The 19,682-nt window shown below is 41.2% G+C and overlaps 2 protein-coding genes across 3 annotated transcripts in view; both read right to left on the bottom strand.

Moving 5' to 3' along the window:
• Positions 1–238: 238 nt before the first annotated feature.
• Positions 239–6,776, bottom strand: eef1akmt1.S (EEF1A lysine methyltransferase 1 S homeolog; the record flags this gene model as incomplete). Its single annotated transcript, NM_001092497.1, is given in 5 exon segments — positions 239–750; positions 2,484–2,764; positions 3,906–3,988; positions 5,257–5,427; positions 6,765–6,776. Coding segments are annotated over 4 exon segments (663 nt in total). The 3' UTR covers positions 239–607.
• Positions 6,777–13,371: 6,595 nt separating this feature from the next.
• xpo4.S (exportin 4 S homeolog) overlaps positions 13,372–19,682 on the bottom strand; it is a 100,661-nt gene continuing 94,350 nt past the window's right edge. For both annotated transcript variants that reach the window (XM_018250288.2, XM_018250289.2), the window contains 5 exons: positions 19,165–19,283; positions 18,505–18,635; positions 15,887–16,004; positions 15,713–15,805; positions 13,372–14,117 (listed from right to left, as the gene is read on the bottom strand). In XM_018250288.2, the coding sequence (XP_018105777.1) occupies positions 13,920–14,117; positions 15,713–15,805; positions 15,887–16,004; positions 18,505–18,635; positions 19,165–19,283 (659 nt within the window). In that variant the 3' untranslated portion in view covers positions 13,372–13,919. The remainder of the gene's footprint in view (positions 14,118–15,712; positions 15,806–15,886; positions 16,005–18,504; positions 18,636–19,164; positions 19,284–19,682) is intronic.

The raw sequence follows: 19,682 nt of genomic DNA, 5'->3' as shown, positions 1-19,682 counted from the left end.
GTTTGGCCAGGCAGAAGGATTTGGCCGAATCCGAATCCTGCTGGAAAAGGCCGAATCCCGAACCGAATCCTGGATTTGGTGCGTCCCTTATCCCTACAGGATTATGAAATGTTCAAATGCATACAGCGCCAAATTGCATAGAAAGTATAAGAAAGAAAAGGTAGCCCCATTATTTTAGGATTAAGTTCACCTTTAAGAGATTAAACGTTCAGAAACCTCCAGAAAAGGGACATTTTCATACCAACAAAATGTCATTTTATTTACTTACAGAAAACCCAAAAATCTGACGTTTGAGGCTTACCCTTAGAAAACTGATATAGACACTCTTTAAACCTGTTAATTTAGGGTCATCTGTATATATGACAGTCACATCCATCCTGACAGTTGATAAATGCTACATTACCAGTGGTTGATATTCGCAGTGATACGTCACATTCTCAATGAAAAACAGCCACATCTCTATGTAGATTAAAAAAAAAAAACACAAAGTATGAAAGGCAATTGATGAGAGGGGAAGGCCAGCTTTATATTGCATGGAACAGTCTGTCGGCCATGTGTGAGTGATAAAGGTGCTAAAGCAATCGGCATAGTCCTGCTGTGTGAAGCATCACGCTAAACCTTGCTTATCCAATGCCAGTTCATAATTAGAGTAGCAGCGGAACTCATTAGCCAGGTTTCGCGTGTGTTCTGGGATAAACTTGCATTTTTTTAGACCCAGTTTCTGAGCTGCCAGATCCTCCATCACAGCCCCTGCAATAGAAAAAACAAAACATGTTTTGTGTGAATGGCTCCTTCTACAGAACGTGTTAATACTTAGGGGCAGATTTATCAAAGATCGAATTTCGAAGTTATGTGAATTTTTTTTTAACTCTAATAAATTCGAATGTACTTGAACGGGAGATGATTTAGGCAAAAACTAGAACGTCTAATATTCGATCGAATAGGAACGACCTGAAAATTGGAAGAAAAACTCGAATTTCAGGAAGGCAATTACCATCCTCAAATTGTTCAACGAACCTCTGCCATTGACTTGTAAATGAACTCGGCAGGTTTTAGGTGGAGAGTTTTCCAATTAGAACTGTTTCTAGGGTCGAGGGGTGATAAATCTCACATTTAAATTCTAATTTGAGTTGGTGCCTCATGAGATTTGAATAAGCCGCCATATTTGAGGCATTTTGTTGCCTACTCTGGACAGAGATGTGCCACCAGCAACAAACACCTGGTGCGCCATTGCCCTTAACTTTATTCTCCAGGGGGCCAAGAATATATTGTGTCTCGTGAACTGAATTATGCACCTTACTTAGAGAGGCAGATTTATCAAGGTTCGAATAGTAAATTTGGATTCAAATTCAAATTTTCGAGTTTCAAAATTCACACATTCGAATTTTAATTCCCCCAATTTGAATGTGAGATTTATCACACCTTGACCATGGAAACAACCCTAATTCACACCTAAAACCTACCGAGTTCATGTACAAGTCAATAGCAGAGGTACTTTGAGCCATTTGGAGATGTTAATAGCCATCCTGACATTCAAGTTGTTTTTTTTCGGGAAAAAAAAAATTGATCCGTACGAATCGAATACAAATCACGCACGATTAGAATTTTTGGGTCAGAACCATTCGATCGAAGATTAGCCATTCAAATTTTTTCTTAAATAACCTCCCAGTTGAATTGTGAGTATATTCGAATTAAAAAAAAAAAATCACATGAATTCGAAATTCCACCTTTGATAAGTGGGCCTCTTAAAGGGGAACTCAAACCAAAATTTGATAAAGAGGCCCACATAACAGAAACACCTAATATACCCATCACAGTTACCCGTTCTTCAAAAAGTATGAATAAATGGCATTTTCTAAGCTGAAATCCAGCTGCTTAACGTTTCTTCTCTTTCTGCATCATTTGAAATCCTGGCAGGGAAGGAGGGACTAAACACTGATGTTACAAATTGTAACAACTTCTCCACAGCTTACAGACAGCATGCAGCAACTACATAACCCACAATGCATTGCACTGTGATGTTCTGTTCCTTATTGAGATCACATGTGCAGGGAATTGTGGGGTTTGGAGGATGCAGGCTGAGGACAGATGGCTGTTGATACAAAGTAACAGTAGTCAGCCAGCTCAGCAAAGTAGTCAGACAGACCAGCTAGAGAACGGGGCTAGGCTTAGGGAACTGTCAGAAACCAATAAATATCATGAAAAGTCTGCATAATTTTTTAAATGATGAATATTGCAAAGTTGCTTGAAATTATGTTTACTTTTCAAAAAGCTTAAGTTACAGTATGTTGGTGGAACACTTCTACTATTAAAGGGATCATGAAGAATAAGCAACATAAAGACCCAAATTGTGTCTTGACCTGTATGTTCACAATACCTGACATAGGGCCTAAACCAGTAAAAGAATAATGATAATGGTAGTTATGAGCATCAAGACATAGACAATTGTACCCCCCCCCAGCATTCAGTGTGGACCGTCTCACCTGTGCACAGTATGATCTTCCCCCGGGAGAGGTACTTGATGGTCTGAGCCGTGTTCTGCAGACATTCTTCTGACAGGTACGGGGGGTCAGCAATGACGATATCAAAGCTACTCGGCTCCAGGCTCTCGGGCAGTTTCAGTGGTTCATTGTAATCGTAGAAGACAAAATCATCTCCATAAACAGCAAAGCGATTGTCATATTCTAAGAGCCGTACGTGCACGCTCTCTCCGGCAAGTCCTCTGAGCTTCTGGTAGATGCTGGGGGCACTGATACAAGCGATCCTGGGAAAAATCAAATTAGCCAGTAATAATGAGTCGCAGCACACGGCCAGCAGATACTAATTACTAATTAAGGTCCCAGTGTAAGAGTAACAACATATTAAATCATTTAAAAATGAAGATTAGTAATAAACAGTTTATTAAAGGGCAGATATACAGCTGAAACAGGGGAATCATTATGTTGGCACAGATTTATAATATCTCTCAATAAAGAAAATGTAAAATCCTACAAGGTCCTGCCTGTTATGGAGAGTGTTCAGTCAGCCATGAATTCAGAGAGACACCGTGCTCCATGCTGGAATGCTAGCTTGTGTCCCGTCTGGCTTCTTGTAATGGAAATTACAATAGAAAATTAGAAATACAAAAGTGGGAAGTGATAAGGAGTAACACTGGCAGTTGTCCCAGTCTGCTGCTGTAAATAAGCCACTGGAGGAAACACTGATCTACTAAATTCCTCTGGGATATCAGTATCCAATGACAGGCATGGTATCCGCCTCTTAAAGGAACTGTAACACCACAAAATGAAAGTGTTTTAAAGTAATAAAAATATAATACAGTGTTGCCCTGCACTGGTAAAACTGGTGTGTTTGCTTCAGAAACACTACTATTGTTTATATAAACAAGCTGCTGTGTAGCAATGGCGGAAATTGAAAAAAGACTATATGGCACAGGATAAATAATAGATACCAGATAACTCCATTATGTTCTACAGAGCTTATCTGCTGTGTAACCTGAGCCTTTTCTCCTTTGAATGGCTGCCCCCATTGCTACACAGCAGCTTATTTATATAAACAATAGTAGTGTTTCTGAAGCAAACACAGCAGATTACCAGTGCACGGCAACACTGCATTATATTTTTATTACTTTAAAACACTTATTTTTTGATGTTACTGTTCCTTTAATGAACATGGATGTCAGGTGGAATACAGCAGATACACGTTGGCCTAAGGGTGATGGGACACATTCTTCTCTGCTGCGACAAAAACACCTTTGCTCAATAGGAACAGTATGAAGGCCTTTGTGTGCCATCGCCCTAAACCTTTGCTATACCCAGGGGGGAGTTGGTTTTGCCTCTCTCTGTGCACCAATACCAGTGATATAATGGGACAGTCTATGTAAAGAATCCGGGGTATAACGGACATACCTGCCATTTTCTCCACAGACCTCCATCGCCTCCTTGGCCAGACTTAATGCAGTTTCATCGCTGTACCAAAACTGGCTTAATTGCTGTACAAAATAAACAATTTTATGTTATCATTTGTAAATTGAATTTTATGTTGGTATATTGCTTTATATTTATATTACAGCATGTGATATGTTTTCCGGAAACCCGTTATCCAGAAAGCTCTGAATTTCGGAATAGCTGTTTCCCATAGACTCCATATTATCCGAATAATCACAATTTTTTTTAAATGATTACCTTTTTCTCTGTAATAATAAAACAGTTACTTGTACTTGATCCCAACTAAGATATAATTAATCCTTATTGGAAGCAAAACCAGCCTATTGGGTTTATTTAATGTTTACATGATTTTCTAGTAGACTTAAGGTATGAAGATCCAAATAATGGAAAGATCCCTTATCCGGAATACCCCAGGTCCTGAGCATTCTGGATAACAGGTCCCATACCTGTATTTAATATGAACAGCAATGTTACACACACGTATATCATAGTAGTCAAATAAACCGTTCTGCGTTGGGCAGAGACTGTGACAGTGATATTCTGAAGCGGTTTGCAATTGTTCTTCATTTTTTATGTTGTTTTAATTGTTTATCTTTTTTTTGTTCAGCAGCTCTCAAGTTTGACATTTCAGCAACTTTCTTGTTGCTAGGGTCCAATTTACCCTAGCAACCAAGTATCAGTGTGAATAAGATACTGATAATGAATAAGAGAAGGGCTGGGATAGAAAAATAAGGAATAAAAGTAACAGCTTCACTGAGGTTTTCTTTTATACTGGGGTCAGTGACCCCCATTTTAAAGCTGGACAGAAGTGCAAATAAAATAACATTTAAAGTGATACTGACACTAAAAATTTTATTTTCAAAATAGTAATCTACATAAAAAGTTACCTATAGGTCATGTTGATAACTGTAACTGTTACTTGAAGTTCCAAACCCTGACTGTGTTTCCAACCTGACTGTCCCTTCCCAAACTGTCAGAGTTTCTATTGCTAAGGGACTACTGCGGCACAAATATGGCAGTTCCCCTCAGAGAGCACGGGGGTAAGAAAGATAATGTAAAAGCATTGAGCAAATACTTTTATGGCAAAATTAGATAGATATAAAGTAGGTTATTTCCTGGTGTCAGTATCGCTGATTTATAGGTTGAGGAAATGAATATTAATCAGCCATGAATATGACATCATGAATATAGACTATAGACATGAAATGTTTTGAGAATGGGAAATCGGCAAACAATGAACAAGCAGAGACCTCTTCCCAATATATTCAGATATTTCAGTCACCCCCGGGCAGACACTGTGAATGGTTCTCACCCAATCCTCTTCCACCGACCCGACAGAGAATTTCTCATGGTCAGGCCCCAGTTTCTGCGCCTCACGTTGCTGCTGCTCAGCATAAAACTCCTGGAGAGCTGCTAATGCATGAGAGGAGAGCTGGGGAACCCCATCGTCATCATCACTGCCTTCCATCTCTCCTGCAGGCACCTGAAGAAGAGTCAATATAATAGGACTCCTGCTTGGGCAGGGAAGATTCCCACCAGATTCCACAGTTTATACATAAAAGGACATTGTGCTGGTTGATTTCAGCCAGGTCACCCCCTGCAAGTTACCCCACGATACTCTCATATTCAAAATACATGTGTGGCCCCTGGTAATAACGGCTCAGCTGAGTGTAAGTGCTACGTAAATCTATCCATGGAATCAGTGGTGTAACTACATATTACTGGGCCCTACAGAAGATTATTTTTCAGGCCCAACGGGCTGACCAATTTTACCAATATTTACTTAATCTGTATATGAATTAGGACCTTGTGGGCTCCTATACCTCCTGGGCCCCATGCAGCCTCAGGGTCTGCTTCCTCTGTAGTTACGCCCCTGTATGGAATGGCCGAGTTACTGACATATTACATGGCAAGGTCATGGGCAAGATCCATTCAGTTGGTGTCCCCAGAAATGACAGCTGGGCGGGGCTTCATAATGGGGTGTGGCTGGGGTGGATTCTTTTAATTTGGGCCCCATTCTAGTTGTTGGCACACAAAATATTGGTTTAAATATACCGGGCTCCCCCAAGGGAAGGCTCTACAAACTCACTAGTATGGGGCTAGGGTTGCCACCTTTGCTGATGGCTAAACATGAACAGGTGGGTGGGGCAGTGATGTAATAACAGGCATGATGACATCAGAGGTGGGCACAATAATGTTGGTGGAGTTATGACACTGGGGTGAGGCTATTGCCCAGTTCAAAACCACCCAGGTGGCAACTCTATCTCTATTCTGCTTGATGATTAAGCCCAATTCTTGAATTACAGGTATGAGATCTATTATACAGAAATCAGTTATCCAGAAAGTTCTGAAATACAGCAATGCTAATTTAGTAAAACAAATCTTATTTTTGATTGATTTGCTTTTTCTGTAATAGTAAGAAATGAACTGCACTTGATAGTAACTAAGTCATGTTGAGGTGAGAATTTTAGTATCTAAACGTTTTTCGTGTATTGGTCAGATTATTGTTCAGGTTTCATAAGGCTGAAAACAGAACAGAAAGTTGAGACCGAACAGGACTTACAAAAACCGAACTGTTCGGCTCAAAAGCGAATGGGTGGCAACTCTCTATGGGCCCATAGTGGCAGCCCTGTCGGTACTTGTTGGGGGATTGTAGCAAACAAATGGATACAAACATTCTATAAGCCCACAGGCAGGAAGGTGCCATAAACATACACTTCTGCGCCGCAGCCTCCGATTGAAAAGCCCTTCCCTCCCGCCGAAGCCGCACAGTCTGTTTTCCTAGAAGACCCTATGGCTGTGCATGAGCCTTATACCAACCCGTAGTTCAGCACCGTATAAGTCTCTGGCTGTAACAACGTGACAATGTGGCCGTCAGACTACAACTCCCAGAATGCAGCTACACTTCCTATTTCCGCCCCCGGAGGAGGAGCTATAACCTGCAGGCGGCGAGTGGAAGGTACCAAACCTGTGAATGGGGGTTGTAGGCGTGGCTATTATCCTAACGTCACACAGACAGTCCCCAGACTCAATGCTTTGTAGAGAGAAGACTTGGAACTGTGAGAACATTTCTGTAGAGTGGTGCCCCCCGTAGATATTGGTTTCTCCTCTCTCTGTGTAAAATATAAATGCTCTGCTACTACAACCGAGAATATATTTGCGCGTAGAAAAGTGCAATAGTCTCTCCTCCAAGGGGGTCACATGAGGGAATGTGACTGCAATGGGGCCCATAAGCACAAATAATTCATTTTACCCCATTAGAGCTTTATAATGACTGAGCTGTTCAGAGGAGGCATGGAGGTTGGAGCAAACCATTGTTGTAAAATTGGAGCTGCTCCAAATGCATCACCACGCCCATTTTTGTGGCCACACCCCGATTACCATGTCCATTTTCCAAAATTTAGCAGGTTATGAAAGTTTGAAGACTCTTCTGTGGTTTTTATGTGTTAGTACAGTGAATTGAGTCACAGTTTCCCCAAGAGACCTGCTTCTCTTAAATTGTTTCTTTGCTTCTCTTAAATTGTTTCTTTGCTTCTCTTAAATTGTTTTAAAGTATCGAAGTGCACCTGCCTTGTATTCTGGGCTCTCTGCCAAAAACCAATTGAGTTTTAGAAACTTTTAGTATCTTTTCCTGGCTGTTCAGTGCAGGAGATGAAAGAGAAAGTCGGGACATTTCAGTAACAATCCCCGGGACTGCAGGGTGAGCTGTCAAAATCGGGACTGTCCCGTGAAAGACAGGACAGTTGGGAGGTATGCTGTAAGGTGCTACAGAAAGTCACTATTATTGGGCCTGTCTCTACTTGAAATGCCGGGGCCTATTTAAAATCCCAAAATACAAGTGGCTGGATGGGTGTGAATACAATTTCCTCATGAGAAATCATATACAGTATAAATATATTGATGGAGTTTGTACAATCAGTTCTGTTTCTCTCTCTCTCTCTTTGCCCCTAAAGGTTCTGCCCAATATGCACCAAACATTTTGAAGTCACTGATGTCTCTTCCTATAACTATGGCAGGGTAGAATATTGGCCACCTGGGCTGGTACAGCATTTTTATTCAACTACCAGAAAGCAATGCTGCTGCCCTGACATTACTATTCCCCTGCGAAACAGTGACAATGTGACGCTGAACAGCGCTGTTGGCAGTTGCCATATTTAGCCACTGCCATTTTCTGCTCAGATCTCCCCAGTTGTCATGGGACTGGTACACCGGACGCAACATGTGGTCCTGGGCCCGTGTCATTATACATTGCACTTCTCTCTCTCTCTCCATTTAGTTCTGGAAGTTTTCATTGATGCAGATCAGGAGGAGGCCTGGGGGCCAGTGGAAAACAATTTAAGAAACAGACAGGGAGGCTGTAGATAGGGTTGCCACCTGGCTAGTAAAAAGGATGGTTGATCTCAATGTTATTAATAGGGAAAAAAGAAAAATATATAGGAAGGCTGATGTTTTTTTCCAGAAAAGATGGCAACCCTAAGCTGTAGTTGCCCTTTTATATAGTGCAGCAGCCGACATAAATATAGGTACATTGTTTATGAGAGATTTGGTGTGGCCGCTGTGTCTAACTCCATGGGGAGGTACCTACAGGTGCTTCGGCTTCAGGCCACATTGTAGCACGAGCCGAGGGCCAGGCTGTAAGTAAGAACATGGCAGATGCTGACTTCTCATTTAAGGAACAGTAACAGCAAAAAATTAAAGTGTCTTAAAGTAATGAAAAAACAATGTACTTTTGTGCTGCACTGGCAAAACTGGTGTGTTTCTTTCAGAAACTCTACTATAGTTTATATAAACAAGCTGCTGTGTAGCCATGGGGGCTGAAAAAGTACAAAAGGCACAGGATGAAAACTGGTACTGAGAATGGGCCCCTGGTCTAAGGTTTTTTTGGGTGGACTCTTGGTGACCCAGTCTGACACTGAGTAAAGGCACATCCCATAGATATTAATCCTGCTGGGGATCATAATGTGCACGGGGCTGTTCATGGGAACAGTTAACATACACATACAGCATCACTAGAAACCTGCCAACATGATGCAGTGTGTGTGTATATATATATATATATATATATATACCATTTGTATATATTGTATATATTCTCCCCTTACTTGCAAGGGTTCCCCCCTCCAAGACCACAGGCTGGTTACTAAACAGGGTAAAGTTACAGTAACACCAAAAACTGAAACTGGTGTGTTTGCTTCAGAATCTCTACTATACTTTATATAAACAAGCTTCTGTGTAGCCATGGGGGCAGCCATTCAAGCCCAGGATACTAGTGATGTGAGTGTCAGGCTTTTCCCGACCCACATTTTTGACCATTGTCCATACAAAATCTCTCCAGTTCAGTTAAATTTGATGGCTGCCGAGCATGGACAGTCTGCTTCAAATCATCCCAAAGATTTTCCATGATATTCAAAAGTCAGGGGACTTTGACGGCCATTCCAGAATATTGTACTTCTCCCTCTGCATAAATGTCTTTGTAGATTTACTTTTACTGTCTTTCACTGCTGCACCTGCCTTTAGTGGCTTAAGGCCCCCATACAGGGGCAGATAAAAGCTGCTGACAGACAGAGTCGGCAGCTTATTGGCCCTTCTGTGGGGCCATCAAGCTGCTGACAGACAGAGTCGGCAGCTTATTGGCCCTTCTGTGGGGCCATCTGATGGGTTTCCCCGATCGAGATCTGGCCGAAAAGTCAGCCAGATCTCGATCGGGCAGGTCAAAAAATCCCATTGGATCGCGGCTACAGCTACGCGGCCCATCGATCCGACCGCCTGTATCGGATGATAATGATCCGATCGTTGCGCCCGAGGGCCCACTTCAATGTGGGCATATAGGGGAGAGATCCACTCGTTTGGTCTATGGCCAACTTAATCCGCTCAGTGACTACTGGAAAGCAGCAACTATGCCACACACCTCCCATAACATCAGTGGAAGGCTAATCTGGAACTACTGCCAGGATCGGGCAGAAGGGGACTTTCTCCTCTTAGGTGGCATGATATATTTAGCTGCAGCTATGACCTTTACACACATGATTTACACTGATCACAGAATAAAATTCACTTACACCCTGCAATCCTTCCCATTAATCAGTTAGTACAACAAATAACTGTCCACATAGCATGGTAATTACTCTAATGAGGTGCAACAAGGCCCAACCACTTTACATACAGTTATATGAAAAAGTTTGGGAACCCCTCTCAGCCTGCATAATAATTACCTCCACTTTCAACAAAAAAAATAACAGTGGTATGTCTTTCATATCCCAGGAACATCTGAGTACTGGGGTGTTTTCTGAACAAAGATTTTTAGTGAAGCAGTATTCAGTTGTATGAAATTAAATCAAACATGAAAAATTGGCTGTGCAAAAATGTGGGTACCCTTGTAATTTTGCTAATTTGAATGCATAACTGCTCATTACTGATTACTGGCAACACCAAATTGGTTGGATTAGTTTGTTAAGCCTTGAACTTCATAGGCAGGTGTGTCCAATCACAAGGAAATGTATTTAAGGTGACTAATTGCAAGTTGTGCTTCTGTTTGACTCTCCTCTGAAGAGTGACAGCATTGGATCGATCCTCAAAGCAAATTTTAAAAGATTTAAAAACAAAGGTTGTTCAGTATCATGGTTTAGGGGAAGGCTACAAAAAGCTATCTCAGAGGTTTAAACCGTCAGTTTCAACTGTAAGGAATGTAATGAGGAAATGGAAGGCCACAGGCACAGTTGCTGTAAAACCCACGTCTGGCAGGCCAAAAAAATAGGGGCAAATGTGGAGAATTGTGAGAATGTACAGACAACCCAAAGATCATCTCCAAAGACCTGCAAGAACACTGCATTCCTAGAAAAATACCCGTTACCTACTATTTGGTGGAGGTTCCATCATGCTGTGGGGCTGTGTGGCTAGTTCAGGGACTGGGGCCCTTGTTAAAGTCGAGGGTCGGATGAATTCAACCCAATATCAACAAATTCTTCAGGATAATGTTCAAGCATCAGTCACAAAGTTGAAGTTACGCAGGGGTTGGATATTCCAACAAGACAATGACCCTAAACACACTTGGAAATCTACAAAGGCATTTATGCAGAGGGAGAAGTACAATATTCTGGAATGGCCGTCACAGTCCCCCGATTTGAATATCATGGAAACTCTATGGGATGATTTGAAGCAGACTGTCCATGCTCGGCAGCCATCAAATTTAAATGAACTGGAGACATTTTGTATGGAAGAATGGTCAAAAATACCTCCATCCAGACACTCATCAAAGGCTATAGGAGGCGTCTAGAGGCTGTTACATTTGCAAAAGGAGGTTCAACTAAGTATTGATGTAATATCTCTGTTGAGGAGCCCAAATTTATGCACCTAATTTTGTTATATTTTTGCATATTTTCTGTTAATACAATAAATTTTAGGTCACTACTGAAATACTACTGTTTCCATAAGGCAAGTTATATATTAAAGAAAATTAGAGAAAATTTAATATAAGCTTCAGCATACTGAAATTTCTAAATACAATCAATGAAAAATTCTGTACGGTTTCTGAAATAATCAAGTTTATCTTCACTATTTCTCTCTCAGCATCTGTTTCTCCTAATTCTGTCTTCATTTAGGAGTTGGGTGTCAGATGAATAAACCAATATATCTTTTAGATGGGCCCTTTTGCCTAGAAGATGTATTAGAGCTCACTCTATTAAAATCACCAGACATCATGTCTCTCTACATGCAGAATTTGTGCAAAAGGCAGTTATTTTGTTAGATGTTTGTTGTGTTTGTACTGGAATCAGTTATTTGAGTGAGCTCTAATACATCTGCTAGGAAAGGAAATCCCCCTATAAAATATATTGGATCTAAAGGTGACCATACAATGGCAGATAAAACTGCCGATATCGATCCTTTAGACCAATTCAGCAATTTATTTGCCCGTGTATGGGCTTCCGACGGGTATTCCCGATCGATATCTGGTCACGATATCGATCAGGAAGGTATCATTTTCCCGGCGACTGACCCGTCGGGAGCCCATTGCTCCTCATTGTAAACCAATCGTTTGGCCCTGGGGCCGAATGTTCGGATTACCCCTATATAGCCCTGCCTTTGGTGGGCATATCGGGGAAAGATGTGCTCGTTTGCCAATGTCACCAGACGAGAGGATCTCTTTGTGTATGGCCAGCTTAACTGTCAATGAATATCTGACACCCAACTGCTGCATGAAGACAGAATGAAGAGAAACAGAGGCTGAGAGTGGGATAGTGAAGATAAACTTGATTATAAACAGAATTTTTAATTGATTATATTTATTTCAGTATGGGGAAGCTACGGTTGCCACCTTTTCTGGAAAAAAACACCGGCCTTCCTATATATTTAGCTTTTTTCCCTTTTAATAACATTGGGATCAACCATAATTTTTACCGGCCTGGCCAGGAAATTTTCCATTTCACGATAGTTCCCCTTAAACATGTCTTACAGAATGTGCCTCATGAGAAGCTCCCTGGGGTATTCACAGCTCTATTGGCATCTGAAAAGCCCATGATGAAGCAGACCAGAAACACTGCACTTGTTTATACTGTACACTTTATACAAATTTTTTTAAAAAAAGAGGAGGGGAGACATCTGACAGCACATTTAGCATATTCTGCATCACCTAATGCCCCAGCTTTAAAAAATAGTGTGTATAAATCTGCAGCTTACAATCCTTTCATTTTATATTGCTGAAACTAACAGTCCGACAGAGAGGTTCAGAAGAAGCTGCGTCCGGGTGTGCAAAACACGTATCCAAAGTAAATCACAAGGTCCTTGTTGTCCTGCAGCGGGTCGGGTACCTGTGGGTTACCCGCAAAAACCTGCAGGTTTCAGGTAGAAGTTCCGGGTGCGGGTATAGACGTGGGTCGGCGGTTCTGCGGGTTGGGCCGCAGGTCTTCTCAATAGCGATTTTTACTCCTTTTTTCTGATCACGCCTACTTCCGATGATGTCACTACAATGACAGCACTTCCTGTTTTACTCCCTTTTTTCTGATCATGCCTACTTCTGCTGATGTCACTTCCGGATTCTTGATAGTCAGCGGGTCGCAGATAAGGTACTTGCCGGTCGGGTAGCTGGTCCAAGCAGGTAAGAATGCGGGTTGCGGGTCCGGGTTGCAGGTACGGGTTCAAAAAAATGGACCCACGCAGGACTTGTTGCATTGGAGGTAACTCCAGATATACAAGTGCTCAGGCTGGAGTTTGTATACGGCACGGCCTTGCATGGAACCCGCGACTTAAGTTTACTTTGGGAGCATTTCCAAAACCATATACACAGTGTATATATCTATATCTATATACATAGAAATTATTATTTAAGGCAATGAAATGGTGACAATTCCTAAGATTCGTTCGAAGAAACGAAAAATATACATCCTCTTCTTTTATCCCGGTCCATCTTTCTGGATTTTTAGGTTGGACGTAGTAGAAAAAAATAACAAAAAAATAAACATAAAAACATGCAACAATTCGACAATGTTCACAAAAATATCCCCATTATTGTTTTGTTTTTTGTTTTTTAAACATCATTTGGTGTATCCACTGAAGTAGAAGCAAGGACAGGGGGGAAACATAAAAGAAAAAAACTCCTAACACCCCCCCACCTCCAGGTGTCAGTCGCACATTCAGTCTAACGTTGTTGCTGGAAAAAAAGTGGAAAAATACATTCTATAAAAGAGTTCAGGCAATGTTTTGCTTCTGGCCAATGGAGTTCAGGGATGTGGGCAAGGCACTAACAAGTGCTGTGACTGTGCCTATTACTGTTTGCAGGTATTTAATAAAAAAAATACATCTACCCATTCAGTTCTAGTCTTGTGCTGAATTCATCGAGACCACCCCCCTGTTCAGTTAAATAGTACGGCCAGCGAGTGACCCAGACATGCATGTGAAAGGCCTGGGGGAGATGGGCTGGGGTCGTAGACAGCAGTCAGCATTTTCAGTGCATTTTGCAGAGACGATTTACAGCCGGAGCCTTTATTTTACACAGAGGAGGCCGCCCACGTTGGCCATGAATTCCTCCAAGCTCTTGAGGAAGGACATCTTCTGCTTGCGGTCGAGGGTAGGAGGAGTGCTGCTTGCTGTTAATTTGTTGAAGGCGTCAGCCAATCGCTGGTAGATGAGAGGATCCTGTTGGCTTGATAATAACGTTTCCACTAATTCTGCATATTCAGCCTGCCAGGGGAGAAATATGTTAAAGGAGAAGGAAAGGCTAAAATTAAGTAAACTTTATCAGAAAGGTCTATATAAATACACCAAAGTAATGCTGCTCGGAGTCCTCTGTCAAAAGAAACTAGGGATGCACCTAATCCACTAATCGGTTCGGCCTTTTTCAGATGGATTCAGATTTGGCAAAATCCTTCTGCCGGCGGAACTAAATCCTAATTTGCATATGCAAATTAGGGGTGGGGCAAATCGAGTGACTATTTGTCACAAAACAAGGAAGTAAAAAATGGTTTCCCCTTTCCACCACTAATTTGCATATGCAAATTAGGATATGGATTTGCTTCGTTATCTCTCGCAAAGGATTCAGCCGGATACAAAATAGTGAATTTGGTGCATCCCTAAAAGAAACACCATCTCTTTCCTTCTATTGTGTACACGTGGGCTTCTGTATCAGACTTCCTGTTTTCAGCATAAACCTCCAGGGCTAGGGCTTGAACATGCTCAGTTTGCTCCTCTCCCTAGTCCCTGCTGTAATCTAAGCTCAGAGTTAGGAGTGAGCAGGGAGAGACTCAGGCAGCAAGTCATGTCACACCAAGCTAATATGGCAGCCCAAGCTAATATGGCAGCTGCTATCCTATCGAGAGCTTTTTACTCAGGTATGGAAAAACATTCTGCAGAATAAACATAGTCGTATTGCTTGCATTACTGGCAATAAATTGCTTTGGTAACTTTCCTTCTCCTTTAAGGAAATACCTATGTGATACATCAAGCATGCTATGAAAATACAACAATCCTGCATTGGCTACTGGAGGATGCTGGGAATTGTAGTTTGACAGGTGGCTGCAGGATGGAATGCCAAGACTATGAACATACTGTACTAGGGATGCACCGAATGCAGGATTTCGTTTGGGATTCAGCCTTTCGGCAGGATTCGGCTGAATCCTTCTGCCTGGCCGAACTGAATCCTAACTTGCATATGCAAATTAGGGGTGGGGAGTGAGATCTTGTGACTTTTTGTCACAAAACAAATAAATGTTTTCTCCTTCCCACCCCTAATTTGCATATGCAAATTAGGATTCATATTCGGTTCAGTATTCGGCCGAACCTTCCATGGAGGTTTTGGGGGTTCGGCCGAATCCAAAATAGTGAATTCGGTGCATCCCTAGAACATACACCACCAGATCTGGTATATTCACTGCATTCATTATTTTGTAACGCACAGCAATGATCACTATATTCCATGAACATGACATTAGGAATAGCAAAGGGATTCGTCCCAGCTACATATATATGTGATCAGAATCAAGTGAAAACCACATCCCAGTTAACAAGCATGAATACCACTACTCGTAAAGCTCTGTGTGTGATAAACGGGCACCGAGCAATGAGCAATGCTACAATCTAATATAGGAAAATATCTATTATAGCTGGGTTCCAGGTCTGATTTAGAAGACTAGCATGCTGCTTGCTGGCTAATTTTCCATCATTACTGTGGCATGCAGCCTGTTACTGATAAACCAAACTCGGCAGGAAAGCTTCCCCAGATTTTCTATGAAGTCTCTTTTTTTATTCGTATAATGGGGGGAAAAAAAAGGAGTCCGCACCTGATTTAGACACACCAGCGTATAAAATGCTTCCCCTGCCGCCGTCGTCATCTCAGTGTTGTGTTTTTGCAAAACAAGCATATCAAAGACCAACTGCAAGGGAAAGAAAGTGAAGACAGTGAGCCAAACATAATACTGTGGTGCACCAAAGGGGTTAAAATAAAGTGTCCTCACCTTTAGAAAGTGCCGCGTTGCTGCAAGTAAAGGGGAGTCGGTATCCTGGGCTTTTGCACACTGCTCAGCCAGTGGAGTCAGGGCTTCAAGACAAAGCTGGGAGACCTCCGAACTCATCCTGATTTTCAAACAGTTAAAGGAAAACTATATCCCCAAAATGAATACTTGAGCAACAGATAGTTTATATCAAATTAATTGGCATATTAAAGAATCTTACCAAACTGGAATATATATTTAAGTAAATATTCCCCTTTTACATCTCTTGCCTTGAACCACCATTTTGTGATGGTCTGTGTGTTGCCTCAGAGATCACCTGACCAGAAATACTGCAGCTCTAACTGTAACAGGAAGAAGTGTGAAAGCAAAAGACACAACTCTGTCTGTTAATTGGCTCATGTGACCTAATATGTATGGTTTGTTTGTGTGCACCGTGAATCGTAGGATACCAGGGGGCGGCCCTTATTTTTTTAAAATGGCAATTTTCTAGTTAGGATTACCCAATGGCACATACTACTAAAAAAGTATATTATTATGAAAATCAATTATTTACATAAAGCAGGGTTTTACACATTAGCTGTTTTAAGCAATATCTTTTTTATAGAAACCGACATTGTTTGAGGGGTATATAGTTTTCCTATAAAAAAAGTACATTTACTCTGGCCATACAGAAACACCAATCCAAGTGCCGGACTAATGTTGATGACTTAAAGGGGTTGTTCACCTTTAAATTAACTTTTAGTATAGTGTAAAGAGTGATATTCTAAGACAATTTGCAATTGGTTTTCATTTTTTATTACTTGTGTTTTTTGAGTTATTTAACTTTTTTTTCAGCAGCTCTCCAGTTTGCAATTTCAGCCATCTAGGGTCCAAATTACCCTAGTAATTATGCATGGATTTCAATAAGGAATATGAGTCGGAGAGGGCTTGAATAGAAAGATAAGTAATAAAAAGTAGCAATGACAAATGTGTAGCCTTACAGAGCATTTGTTTCTTAGATGGGGTCAGTGACCCCAATTTGAAAGCTGGAAATGGTCAGCAGAAAAAGGCAAGTAACTCAAAAAGTATAACATATAAATAATGAAGACAAAGTTGTTAGGAATTGGACATTCTACAACATAATAAAAGTTACCTCAAAGGTGAACTACCCCATTAAAACTAGAAGGTGGAAACAATCCTGAGAAAATTCTGAGTTACAGCTTCTATATGTTGCAACAGCCATATTACTAGAGCCTTAAACTATTATTTAAATCAGACAACTGGATAATGTTCACCAGAAGATATCTAGTTATAATATATATGATATTGTGAATGGAGGAATCATGCTGAAACAGTAAAGAGCCTTCTGCAAACACCAAGTCGGAAGCACAGAATTGCAGAATGTTTTTGAAGACTACTCCAGAGTCCACTGGAATCAGAGTTTACACCACTCCGGCCAGTACCTGAATGGGTGTCTGAATATATTTGGGGTCATAAATTGTAGGTTTGGATGAGGATAGAGGATCAGACTGAAATCTATGGGACATGTCTTGACTGAGGACCACAGAGTCCTGCAGAGAGTCGGGTACCCACGAGTTACCCACAAAAAAAGCAGGCACCCTGCGGAATGAGGGGAGGATTTTCAGGTGTGGGTATACTCGAGAGTCTGCAGAGTTGCGGGTCTCATCTAAATGTCTTATCTTATGTAATATTTTATATACTTTATTCCTTTTAAAGTTTTACAAAACTTGTTTAGGTCCCCGCCCACTTTTGATGAGGTCACTTCTGGTTTGCAGCACCATCACTTCCTGTTTGATGGTGGTCAGCGGGTTGTGGATAAGGCAGTTGCGGGTCCGGTAGCAGATCAAAGTAGGTAAAATATGAGGTCTGCGGGTTCGGGTCTTAGAAATTGGTTCCACGCAGGACTCTACCACAGTGTGGCAGAAAATTATGCAAAAAATTTAGGTATACATAGACGGATTTAATAGGCTATCATCAGCTGGTACTCTATATACATGGAAATACAGCTTTGCTTTGTTATATTGCCGATCTTAAAGAGCTACTCTCATGGGAAAACATTTTTTTTCCAAAATGCATCAGTTAATAGTGCTGATCCAGCAGAATTCTGCACTGAAATCCATTTCTCAAAAGAGCAAACAGATTTTTTTAATATTTAATTTTGAAACCGGACATGGGGCTAGACATATTGTCAGTTTCCCAGGAGTACTGCTGTACTGCAAGTTGGGGTGATATCAACTCCTCCCTCCCCCCCCCCCCAGCAGCCAAACAAGGTAACCAGATAGCAGCTCCCTAGCACAAGATAACAGCTGCCTGGTAGATCTAAGAACATCACTCAATAGTAAAATCCAGGTCCCACTGAGACACATTCAGTTACATTGAGTAGGAGAAACAACAGCCTGCCAGAAAGCAGTTCCATCCTTAAGTGCTGGCTCTTTCTAAAAGCACATGACCAGGTAAAATGACCCGAGATGCACCTACACACCAATATTACAACTAAAAAAAATACACTTGTTGGGTTAGGAATTAAATGTTATACTGTAGAGTGAATTATATGCAGTTTAAACAGTGTAATTTAGAAATACAAATCATGAAAAAATCCCTTTAAATGCAGTGAAGGATACGAGGTCATCCCTAGCTCAAGGGAGTACATTAGGCTCTTGAACAAGTCTTCAGGGAGCTGAGGAATCTTCTCAGGAAAGATCTCACAAATAAAAGTGATCAGCTTGTAGTACTGATTGCACAGTGAGGGAAACTAAAATAAAAACATACTCACTTAAACGCTTACAATAAAAATTCTTTTTATTTCACCGTAAGTCTGCGAGTATGGTTGCCACCTAGTCGGTATTTTACTACCATGGCCGGTAAAAATGCAGGTTGATCCCAATGTTATTAATTGGGAAAAAAGATAAATATATAGACAGGCCGGTATTTTTTCCCCAGAAAAGGTGGCAACCCTACATGCGAGTGCTGCTTCATTTTGAGAACCTTGTACAGCTAACCAAAGGATTGCACCCAGGTAATCAATACCTCTGGGCGCAGTCCTCAACAGGATTAGGTAGAAGAAGTCGCACTCGCAGGTCTTATGAAAGTGAAAAAAGGTTTCATTTTTGAAAGAAAGCTGGTGTTACATCCGAAACGTCAGTTGTGCCAAATAAAACCTTTTTTCACTTTCATAAGACCTGCGAGTGAGACTTCTTCCATACATACATACATACATACATACATATATCCATTTAAACAAGATCAAAAAATATTGTAAGCAATATCTTGTGGCTACCTACCTTCAGCAGATCTTGTGACATTAATGGCAGAACAATATTAACACCGTATAAAACAACATCAGCTGCAGACACTGGCCTGTTGGTTGCCTGTCCTTGTTCATGAGGCCTGAACACTTCATCTGGAAGAATACAAGGCACATTCAAGAGACAATTCAGATTTAATACCAATATGCATAAGTTAAACTATGTAAAGAAACAGACACAAGGCTACAAGTCCTGCTGTTGTTACCATACCTCCCAACTGTCCCTTTTTTGCAGGGACAGTCCCTCTTTTGACAGCTCAACCTGCTGTCCCTCATTTGTACTGGAAAGTCCCTATTTTCTCTACACTGAACAGCCAGAAAAAGAGATAAAGTTTCTAACTTAATTGGCTTTAAGCAGAGAGCTTAAAAATGGCGCTGTGCTACGTGCGAAAAATTTTTTTTCGCACGTAGTATGTGTTACCAATGGTATGTGTTACCAAGATAGAAATAAGGAGCAGAGACTTAAGCAAGAGCATGGCAGATACACAGCTGTAA

The sequence above is a fragment of the Xenopus laevis genome, chromosome 2S (genome assembly GCF_017654675.1).
Source record: "Xenopus laevis strain J_2021 chromosome 2S, Xenopus_laevis_v10.1, whole genome shotgun sequence".
NCBI lineage: Eukaryota > Metazoa > Chordata > Amphibia > Anura > Pipidae > Xenopus > Xenopus laevis.
This window is presented reverse-complemented; position numbering and strand designations above follow the sequence as displayed.